This window comes from Perissodus microlepis, chromosome 20 (genome assembly GCF_051167445.1).
Source record: "Perissodus microlepis isolate ML-2025 ecotype Zambia chromosome 20, ASM5116744v1, whole genome shotgun sequence".
Lineage (NCBI taxonomy): Eukaryota > Metazoa > Chordata > Actinopteri > Cichliformes > Cichlidae > Perissodus > Perissodus microlepis.
The window spans coordinates 36161494-36173022 of NC_140480.1; the positions used below are offsets into that span (position 1 = coordinate 36161494).

Below are 11529 nucleotides of genomic sequence, written 5' to 3' on the forward strand. Positions count from 1 at the left end.
TGGATACATGTTCTGATGAGTTTTGACAAACAACCATTTGACTAACATGTGTGTCTCACCTGCTCTTGTTCCCTCTCTGTTCCTCTCTCTCCTTCTGTTCCTCTCTCCCTCTCTCTGCTCCTCTCTCTCCCTCTGCTCCTCTCTCTCCCTCTCTGTTCCTCTCTCTCCCTCTCTGCTCCTCTCTCCCTCTCTGTTCCTCTCTCCTTCTCTGTTCCTCTCTCTCCCTCTGTTCCTCTCTCCTTCTCTGCTCCTCTCTCTCCCTCTGTTCCTCTCTCCTTCTCTGTTCCTCTCTCTCCCTCTGTTCCTCTCTCTCTCTCTGTTCCTCTCTCTCCCTCTCTGTTCCTCTCTCTCCCTCTCTGCTCCTCTCTCCCTCTCTCTTCCTCTCTCTCTCTCTCTATGCTCCTCTCTCTCTCTGTCTGCTCCTCTCTCTCCCTCTGTTCTTCTCTCCCTCTCTGCTCCTCTCTCTCTCTCTGTTCCTCTCTCTCCCTCTGTTCCTCTCTCTCTCTCTGTTCCTCTCTCTCCCTCTCTGCTCCTCTCTCCCTCTCTGTTCCCCTCTCTCTCTCTGTTCCTCTCTCTCCCTCTCTGCTCCTCTCTCCCTCTCTGCTCCTCTCTCTCTCTCTGTCTGCTCCTCTCTCTCCCTCTGTTCCTCTCTCCCTCTCTGCTCCTCTCTCCCTCTCTGCTCCTCTCTCTCTCTCTGTCTGCTCCTCTCTCTCCCTCTGTTCCTCTCTCTCCCTCTCTGCTCCTCTCTCCCTCTCTGCTCCTCTCTCTCTCTCTGTCTGCTCCTCTCTCTCCCTCTGTTCCTCTCTCCCTCTCTGCTCCTCTCTCCCTCTCTCTTCCTCTCTCTCTCTCTATGCTCCTCTCTCTCTCTCTGTCTGCTCCTCTCTCTCCCTCTGTTCTTCTCTCCCTCTCTGCTCCTCTCTCTCTCTCTGTTCCTCTCTCTCCCTCTGTTCCTCTCTCTCTCTCTGTTCCTCTCTCTCCCTCTCTGCTCCTCTCTCCCTCTCTGTTCCTCTCTCTCTCTCTGTTCCTCTCTCTCCCTCTCTGCTCCTCTCTCCCTCTCTGCTCCTCTCTCTCTCTCTGTCTGCTCCTCTCTCTCCCTCTGTTCCTCTCTCCCTCTCTGCTCCTCTCTCTCCCTCTGTTCCCCTCTCTCTCTCTATGCTCCTCTCTCTCCCTCTCTTTTCCTCTCTCCCTCTCTGTTCCTCTCTCTCTGTCTGTTCCTCTCTCTCCCTCTGTTCCTCTCTCTCTCTCTGTTCCTCTCTCTCCCTCTCTGCTCCTCTCTCCCTCTCTGTTCCTCTCTCTCTCTCTATGCTCCTCTCTCTCTCTCTGTCTGCTCCTCTCTCCCTCTCTGTTCCTCTCTCTCTCTCTATTCCTCTCTCTCCCTCTCTGCTCCTCTCTCCCTCTCTGTTCCTCTCTCTCTCTCTATGCTCCTCTCTCTCTCTCTGTCTGCTCCTCTCTCTCCCTCTCTGTTCCTCTCTCCCTCTCTGCTCCTCTCTCTCTCTCTGCTCCTCTCTCTCCCTCTCTGCTCCTCTCTCCCTCTCTGTTCCTCTCTCCCTCTCTGCTCCTCTCTCTCCCTCTGCTCCTCTCTCCCTCTCTGTTCCTCTCTCTCTCTCTGTTCCTCTCTCTCCCTCTCTGCTCCTCTCTCCCTCTCTGTTCCTCTCTCTCTCTCTGTCTGCTCCTCTCTCTCCCTCTCTGTTCCTCTCTCTCTCTCTGTTCCTCTCTCTCTCTCTGTTCCTCTCTCTCCCTCTGTTCCTCTCTCTCTCTCTGTTCCTCTCTCTCCCTCTCTGCTCCTCTCTCCCTCTCTGCTCCTCTCTCTCCCTCTGTTCCTCTCTCTCTCTCTGTTCCTCTCTCTCTCTCTGTTCCTCTCCCTCCCTCTCTGCTCCTCTCTCCCTCTCTGTTCCTCTCTCTCTCTCTGTCTGTTCCTCTCTCTCCCTCTGTTCCTCTCTCCCTCTCTGCTCCTCTCTCTCCCTCTGTTCCTCTCTCTCTATGCTCCTCTCTCTCCCTCTCTTTTCCTCTCTCCCTCTCTGTTCCTCTCTCTCTCTCTGCTCCTCTCTCTCCCTCTGTTCCTCTCTCTCTGTCTGCTCCTCTCTCTCCCTCTCTGCTCCTCTCTCTCACACTCTGCTCCTCTCTCTCCCTCTGTTCCCCTCTGTCTCTCTCTGTTCCTCAACAGGGCATAACATGAATCCCACTGCAAGATAAAATATCTGAAGAAGGTCCTGAGGTGCACGAGAAGATTATCTTGAATGTGATATTGATTTAAATAACAGATTTTCTTTTTAGTTGTGTTTTAGTGAAACCATGAAACAAACTTGTGGTGGTAGTTTTGGTCCTTTACCAACATGTTTAAGGTTTTGTTCTGACCATTTTATACTATTTAACATCTTTCTGACCTTGATGGAGAAGCAAAATTAAAATGGTTAATAAATGCATTCCAGTAATAAACAACAATAAAACTCACAGCCTCTTTGGTACCACTCAGTAAGCCGAGAGTGGATTGCAGCAGCTGCAGGAACCTCTGGATTATTGGCTAGATTAGCACTTTGAGTCAAATGCTGCTGCTTCAAGCCCTCGGCTGAGTATTGCAGGACAAAACTGTAACATTTTACACACACGCACACACACACACACAGTAGTAAGTGGGAGTAGTTCCTGGTTGGTTGAGCAGGAGGCTCAGAGACGCCACTACAGTCTCCCATGGAGCTGGGCGTGGGGGAGAAAGTGGTGTGTGTGTGTGTGTGTGTGTGTGTGTGTGTGTGTGTGTGCGTGTGTGTGTGTGTGTGTGTGTGTGTGTGTGTGTGTGGCTGGGTGGGTGTGTAGGGGGCCGTTAGATTGTGGTGGGTGGAGGGGAGGGGGTGTCCTTGGCAGACAGACAAACAGAGTTTGATTGGTACGAGCATCGCTCTGTCCATTGTTTGTTCATTCTGTTTCTTCATTAGTTCAAATGTTTCATCCAGCTCAGGACAGAACACAACACGTGTTTAAATAAATGTGCTCATCCTTTTTGTCAAACTTTCAATTTGTGAAGACAAAGGTGGAGAAAATGTTCCGTGTTTTACAAACCTGACGTTTTAAACTAAATTTTGGCCACATTTCATACATTTTTACAAGAAAACATATTATAATTCTGTTCTCTTTAAAATTCCATTCTTTTTATTAAAATATCAAAGTCTATTCTTTTTTCTCAAAATTTCAGCTGAATGCCTTTTCACAATGTTATAAATTAAACAGCAGTTGCCTCACGGCACTTTATATTATAAGCTAAAAACCTTTCAATAAAACAGAGAAGCTAAATAAATGATGTAATTAATGTCTTTATTGAGTGAGCACTTTAACACCCTGAAGTTCACACTGATTTGAAATGTTGCTGCATCCCTAAGACATCAGATTGCTGGGTTACAAAACCTCATGTTAGACCCCTTTCATAGTGACCCATCCTAGACCTGAGCCCCTTCCTCCTCCTCCTCCTCCTCGGTGAGTTGTTGTTAAGTTCAGCCACTAATCGTTCTGGTTGGGACTGTGGTTGGCTGCCTTGCCGCTGTCCTGCCCTCAAAGACACACACACAAACACACACACACACACACACACACACACACACACACACACACTAAATGTGTGTAATCATGTTTTGTCTCCTTTGTTGGCAAACTTAATTATAAATGTGTCATCTCATTTATGGTATTTGTGTTTCACTACTTCTGTGTGTGTGTTTGACAAAGAAGCTTCTCAGTTCTCAGTGAAGAACAATGGAACCTCTCTGATTACATCTCCCTGTACAGACAGACAGGGTGTGTGTGTGTGCGTGTGTGTGTGCGTTCAGTGGGAGGAAAGGGTGGCAGTTGTAGAGACTGAAGGGAGGGTGGGGGGTAAAGTTTGGACCTCCCCTCCCAGTGTTGTCTCTCTCAAACAGCCTGGTGGCTTGTCATTGGTTAAATCCTCAAGCCTGTATTTATGCGATTGGTCAGGGCGGAGTATATATACACAGCATGGGTCGGTCAGATCTGGCCACAGGTTTCCAAACTTTCAAAGTGAGCAGACAGCGAGGGAGACGGTGTGTCGGAGGGCCCGAGTGACGGAGTGAAATCAAACTGTGGACAAACCGCAGAAGCAAACAGAAAACCTAGAGTGGACAAAGAAAGCAGCAGAGTCACTGCGGATCGTTTTCAGGGGAAATCCTGCACCACAACGGGTTTGTTTTCTATTCTTGTCTCCCCCTCCTCTCACATCTCGATGCTTTGCTTTGGTATTTGTGCTCTGAGACCAAATTCCTCTCCTGATGCTTCTCTCCTCTGTCGGCTGAAGTATTTTCAGTTTTTGTCCAGAACTTTGCAGACCAACAAACTGAGACAGACATTTGCAGAATTTGACCTGGACTAAACCTTTTCTGGGATGAATTTAACCAAGGCTAGCCTTTCTAGAGTCAGCCAGGTGTCTCTTGGGGGCCCCTGGACTTCAAGGACCCCGAGTCCTGCTTCTGAAATGGGTTTTGAACAGAAGCTCTCTGAGGATTGCAGTTCTCCAGACAGAACTGGGAATATGAGGAGAGGGGAACCAAGGATGTGTTTGACGCACAGTTCAGGGGGACAGAGTCCTGATCTGAACCGGGCTGGAGGCACGTCAGCGGGTGATGGGAAAGCTGCAGGGGCTGAGCAGAGGATTCGCAGGCCAATGAATGCCTTCATGGTCTGGGCTAAAGATGAGAGGAAGCGGCTGGCCCTGCAGAACCCGGACCTACACAACGCTGTGCTCAGCAAGATGCTCGGTAAGACAAACAAAGAGACCAACTCAGTGGAAAGCCAAAGATCTGATCTTTGTAGTCATCAATTTCAGTAAAAGCACCAAAGTGAGGAGTCGTCGTATTGGAAATTTAAATATCTGACCACTTTCATTTTAGCAGTTTTCAGTGTGACACACCAGAAAGATCATCAAACACAGACCATAAATAGCCTCATTTCTGTTCAAGACAAATTAAAAGTCTGATTCCTCAGCTCTACGTTACCAAGCCAATATGTATGTTGCTGCATCTGGGCTCATTGCACATGCCATGTTTACCTCTAAACTCTTTACTGTCAGTTTACTTCAAATGCTGTTAAAATAACCTCCCAAGGCCATCTTAATATCTCTCATTTGTCGTCTGATGCTTTTTTTGTGATGTTTCTCAGGTCTTATAGCAGCAGAGCAGTAGCTCTTCACGTCCATCAGTGTGTAAGACACATCTCCAAAAACAGGACGAACTGAGAGTCAAAGCACTTCATGCATGTCACAGGACATTAAGGTCCTTCTTTGAATGGCTACACGTAGCTGTAGATGGAGCTGCTCAAGGCTGTCAGTGCTGTAGAGTATTTTGACATGTTATAGGCCGAGCAGTAAATAATAAAATGATCTATCAGACTGATTGTAATCTGCTTGACAGTGAGTTGCAAAATGAATTTGAACAGCAGTGCTGTTCTTATATGCCCCCTTTCTCTCATCTAAGAAGACCAAAATATGGTTGAAATTTTTTTAAATATTTAACTCCTCTTCTTGCAGGTCAGTCGTGGAAGGCCCTGAGCGCTGTAGAGAAGCGACCATTCGTAGAGGAAGCAGAGCGTCTTCGTGTCCAACACCTCCAGGATCACCCAAACTACAAGTACCGACCTCGCCGCAAAAAAAACACCAAGAAGCTTAAACGTGTTGAACCAGGGCTTCTGCTGCACAGCTTAGCCCAGGGTGGGGCAGCAGGCTTGGGTTTAGGACCTGGTGTCAGTCCTTTGGGTGCAGAAAATGTCTCTGGAGGTTCTGCTTACGGGCATCCAGGTGTCCAGCCTCCACATCATCACTCTCATCACCTGCTTCCATCTCTGGGCCATTTCAGGGACCTCCAGGCCTCAGGACACTCAGAGCTAGAAAGCTATGGCTTGCCCACTCCAGAAATGTCCCCACTGGACATTCTGGAAGATGGAGCTGGGGAATCTGTGTTTTTCCCCCAACATATGCAGGAGGAGGGAGGGATGGGAGTTTGGAGTGGGTACCAACACCACCTTCACCATCATAATCAGCATTACACCCACCACTACAACAACCACAGCCACCACAGCTCCATACACGGCCAGGGTTCAGGAATGACTTTAAGCACCAGAATGACTTCTGCTGAATCGAATATGATGTCGAGCATGAGCTCTGTCACTTCACTCAGCTCCAAGCTAAATCTCACGCATGTTTCTGGTCACCAGGTCACTTTAAGAAGTCCCGTAAAGTGCCCGCCACCACTGCCGGATCCTTCCTCCCCAGTTTCATACCACCAGCCCTGCAACAGCCTCTCTGAGCCAATAAAATGCCACCAGCCCCCACTGAGCTCTGCTCCTGTTGGTTATTTCAGTCAGCTATATGGAAACGGCACCCCTAAAGCTCCTCATTTCACTTCTTCTCATCTGGGGCAGCTTTCACCTCCTCCTGAAACGACTTCTTCCTGCTCAACCTCATCCATTCCCCCTCCATCCACTTTCCCTCCCTCCGTGAATTTGGATAATTCAAATCTGGATTCCTCTGGCCAGCTGGGGGCTTCGTCTGCTGAATTTTGGGCTGAAGTGGACAGGCATGAATTTGACCAGTATGTAAATGTTCGGAGAAATCGAGATGAGGCTTATGGATTGGGCGGGGAATGTGGTGGTGTGTCCAAGGTTGTGGGTGGCCGTAGTAGCAGTATTGCTGGAAGTAGCAATAATAGTATTGTTAGTAGTGCAGTTAATAGGGATGTTGGTGGTGTGGTGGGTGGCGTTGGTGGGTGTGATGATGGAAGCAGCCCTCTTATATCTGCTCTGTCTGATGCAAGCAGCGCTGTCTATTACAGCACCTGTATCACTGGATAAATACTCTGAAATGTATGATGAGACAACATACAAAGGAAGTATACTGGAAAAACTATTTGGGTCATACTTTATTCAAAGAATTTCAAAGAGCCCTTTGCTAGCTTTCAAATCTTTAGGTTTCAGGAACCCTTATGTGTGTTGACATGCCTTTAAGTACCACATGTTCAATGTTCAGTTATTTTAGTTCTTGGTATGTTGTAGAAAAGAAAGCATTTGAAATCAGGAAAATAATCTCAGTTGGGCTTCACAACAATTTCTCTCATATTTTTTGTTGATTGGGAACATGAAAAATTAGCTCAGTGAAACACTTCCAAGATTCATTTACAGTATTTTTCTTAGTGTTGTTGGGAAAGTTAGGGGCAAACACCAACATGTCAGATATCTGTCTAACCTATCAGAATGTTTCACTTTTCAGGCCGTTGTATGTTCCCTGTCGGGGAACATCCCTGTCAGACTCTACTGACATACATGGGTGTGTGCTGATTCCAAGAACACTCTTTCTAACTAGCTTCTCTGATATATCTTTAACTGGGGTTAGTTTAAAACTTTAGCACTGTCTGTTTCTGATCACAGGTCATGATTGTATTCACGGCCTTTGCAAGTAATCAGCTCTATTCACACAAAGCAACCTCACACAAACAGATGTTGGAGATCAGTCGCACAGTCATGAACTTTGGGAACATTGGTTTGATGTAGATGTTTACTGTATACTTTTGAAGATGCTATTCTTCTTGACAGGATGTGAAGGAGAAAGTGAAACTATGAAATGTTCTCTATGCACTGGGTTTGATGTCTTGTTTCATATATAGAAGTAAAAATATTCATAATTTGAAATATGTTTTTGTGACTGTTTGTCTTGTTTTTTCCTGTCTTCTTTACTGAATCTTATTTTTCTTAAAGGAAAAAAAGAAATTATATTTTCTTGCTGAGAGTTTGATGAGTTGATTGATATAATTCTAATATTCATGTGGTCAGTGCTGGAGTTAATTAGCCCAGCTAAGCATAAGAACAAGAAAGCGTTGTGTTCATCAGAAAGTGTGATAAATATATTTATTCTGTTACATGCGTCTGATCTGGGGTTGTTGTTTTTTTTTTAATTTAAACTATGAAAAGAACTATAAAATGTTAATGTAATGTATCATAGGGCATCTGCTTGTCATATATTTTCCCCTGTCCCTGCCTGACACCCTCTGTTCCTCTTCCTATCATCTTCTTACATAGCAGGGCTTGCTCTGTTTTATTTGTGTGTGTTTTTTCTGTTTTGAAGCAAAGAGAAATCTTTGTTGTGTAATATTTTATGTATAAATTGAATAATTGCTCGTGTAAAGGTGCCGGCAGATCTTTTGGTGAGTTCAGTTTTTGCCCACTCAGAGCCGTTGTAAACCTGACACAAAGAGATGATGCATGTGTGAACTGTGTAACCTTCATTTCAAAAGTGTTGGAGAAGTGCTTTTCCACTGAACTTTGTTTGCCATTCATCTATTATGAACTTATAAAGTGATGATGTCCAATAGATGTTACGTTTTGCTAAATGAGTAACTTATCCTGCCAACATTTAAATGAACCTAAATTAGTGGTTTTGTTCATACTGAGAAAATGAAAAATCATCACCCTCTCTGTATGTTTACATAGCATCGTTTTGTATACAGTGGAAACAAAAACCAGAAGTCTCTTCTCAAAGGGCTCACATCTGTTCTGCATCAGTCCTAAAGACAATGCCGTTTTTTCTTTTCTCTACATGAAACTGAAGGACAGCGTCAAGGATATGTACAGTGAAAGCAGTTATATTCACCACACTGATCCCTGTGGCCTTTTCCAAATATTTTCTATTAGAGGATGAGCCCCAAGGAAGCTAAATATTAAAAAATAAAATAATAAAAGCCGTGTACATCTGCATTTGACATTCTTTCGTGTTGACACCAAACAGAGCTGTGTTTCCATTTTAATTTACTGTGACACACAAAGACATCAGAGAGACGGGCGTTTTTTGGAGCCGTGCAGTAACTCTGGGGCTTTTGGTAATAATTATCTCAAGGAAAAAAAGAAACACCCAAGATTTTTGGGATTAATACAAAACACATTTTCTCAGCAGACACATAACAAAAAATTAAAACCAGGATTTTCCCACAACTGTCACTGTGCCTGACAGCGAGCGTAGAAAAGGGTTTTGTTTGTGTTTATGTATTTGAAAAATGTGCAATGGGTGTAAACGGATCTGTTAAGTCTTTTAATATAATGTCACAAAATAAACACTTCCAAGTTTGCACTCTGGACATTTACAGGTTTTTCTCTGTGGCTAAAGCTGGCTCGATTAGTTCTTTGGAAACTTTTAGTATTTTGAATTTTTGGTCAACTTTTTGCTCCTGCATATCAAAGAAGACAAAAAACAGCACAATTGGTGCGTCCTCGGTGTTTTCAGTGCATTTACATAGTTTGAGACACAAACAGAGTCACGTCTGTGTTTTCCTGTGTGATCAGCTCTGATTCTGTCCTCTCTAGGTTTCGTTAAGACATTAGAAAATATTGGCTTGGCGCAACAGTTTCCCCTTGAACAAAACCACAAAGAAAACTTTCAGAACAAGGAAAAGCTGTTTTCTTTGTTTCAGACTTCTTTTACTCCCCCCCAGCACCTCACTCACTGTCATTTTCTCTCATTTCACTTCTCTCTGTCTCAGCTTTTATTCTTTGCAATCTTTTGTCACCTTTTCCCTTCTTTTTTGTTTCTCACCATTTTTATTCATTCTGTGGCGTCTTTTTGCTCCTTCATGCCATCTCTTGCTGTTTAGTACTCCTTGCTTTCGTCTTATGAGCGCATTTATTTCTATTTTCCATCTAGTGTTGCTTTTGTCTTTCTAAACAGTCCCCGTATTTTATCGCTTCTTTTCCTTTTATCCTTACATGTGCATATCCTCGATCATTCCTTAAATTATTTTTACTTTTAGATGTATTTAATATTTAGGTCATACAGTCGAGTAAATGTGCTAAAACTTTGCTAAAACTCTGATCTATTCTTCCTTTTCCCCCTTTTTTCCCATCCTTCCTTTTTTTGTCATTTTTCTTCTCACAATTCTTTCACATATTCTTTATATTTTGTAAAAAATCTTAATATCTTCTTTTATATTTTTTATTAAGTGTTTATTTGGCTGCTCTCCTTTCTTTCTCACCCTTCAGGCATCCCTGTATGACCCACTATTTGCCCTGTTCTTCTTTCTCCTCACTCTGTTATTAACATTTCCATGAGAGTCATTTATCCTCTGGTTGGAGAGCAGAGAGCTATAACGTAACTGGGCTGTAAAAACCAAAGTTGCATGTGGTAAGTGTGTGCATGTTTTCCTACCCCAGGTCATGTATTCAGTAAATGTGTGTCAGTGGTGCTCGCTGAGGTAACTGACAGGAATGTTAGCAGCAAGAAGGAAACACTACGGAAGTTTGAGATGTTCGGAAAGGGAGTGTGAAGAGAGAGAGAGAGGAAGAGGTGTATATTTTTGTGACAACACCTCACCCGCCAGCGCGATAGGCTCAATGGAAAAGATAACACGAGGCTGAATTCCCTTTTAGACTGCTGGAAAGTGCCACATAGGAGGTGTGTATGTGGTGTGAGTGTGTGTCTGGCTGTAGTTTTTTACATATTACAGATTTGGTGTGCTGAACCAGCACAGAGCGCCAAGATAACTATAAACTTGTTTCACAATTTATAAAATATAAATTAAATAAAGAGAAAGTAAATACATGTTTTAAAGGAAATGGCATATTTGGAGAATACTGTGAAAAAGTCTTTGGCAGTAAAAATATTAAAAAAGAATAAGAAGGAGGGAGGTGCTGAGCTAAAAAGTGGAAACACAGACCCGGGAAAAATCAAAGAATCCGAAAACTGGGAGTAAAAGCAAACGAAAGAAGGAATCTGTGGATTACACACTTCAGAGAGACAAGGCAGAAGAAGAGGGAGAGGGATTTTCCCATCTGTTTCTGTGGTGTTTTATTGGCCACATGTGGTTATACTGTCAGATCAGTCACCACAACTACACACTGCATGTGTGTGTGTGTGTGTGTGATCTAAAATGACAGTGTGTGTTTGTGAGTTTCTTTGTTCAAACTATGTTGTTGTGAAGAAGTTTGTGCTGTGTTAAATATGAATTAATAACATAAAATCTGGAGACTCAGTCGTGTGTGTCTGTACTTTATGTGCACATGTGTGTTTTTGATCGCTTTAAACTTTTGAATTCATCAAACTTTGGATTTCTCGAAGAGTTATCAAAGAGTTTTTAAGCAGCACGCCCCCGTAACAGTAACATGATGTCTGCAGTGCTGAGCTTTGTTAGGGGATCCATTCATCTGTGACAGTCCCTAACTGCCGTATTACAGTTTCACCATCATGACTAAAGTTCTTACTCAGAATTAGGACGATGGCCACCACTGTTATAGGAACGTATTCACTGCACTGAACTATCATCATCTCACTGTAGCCATCAGATTCTTATCATACAGTATTTTGTAATTTTCTTTTTATTTGAGTTAGAAACAAATACATGAAAAAATTAGTTGCACTTTAGTTTTTTCACCATAATTTCATTTTAATTTAACTATAATGGATGGTAAAATTCAAACTTGCTTTTGTTCACTCCATAGTAATAATTTGAGATTCCCATCCTTCCGTCTGTTTTCTGCTGCTTTCCCAGGCCAGGCCTCTTT

The 11529-nt window shown here is 43.8% G+C and overlaps 1 protein-coding gene across 1 annotated transcript; it reads left to right on the forward strand.

Annotated features, from left to right (window-relative positions):
- Positions 1-3970: 3970 nt before the first annotated feature.
- sox18 (SRY-box transcription factor 18) lies at positions 3971-9102 on the forward strand. The gene is made up of 2 exons (XM_084917846.1): positions 3971-4754; positions 5522-9102. The coding sequence occupies exons 1-2, from the start codon at positions 4382-4384 to the stop codon at positions 6838-6840; spliced, it is 1692 nt and encodes a 563-aa protein (XP_084773972.1). The 5' UTR covers positions 3971-4381; the 3' UTR covers positions 6841-9102.
- Positions 9103-11529: the final 2427 nt, after the last annotated feature.

What these genes read in the sequence shown, in the direction of transcription:
- sox18 (XM_084917846.1), top strand. Translation starts at nt 4,382, where the DNA reads ATGAATTTAACCAAGGCTAGCCTTTCTAGAGTCAGCCAGGTGTCTCTT. An exon ending in TGTGCTCAGCAAGATGCTCG is followed by an intron (nt 4,755 to 5,521) that starts GTAAGACAAACA and finishes CTCTTCTTGCAG; the next exon opens with GTCAGTCGTGGAAGGCCCTG.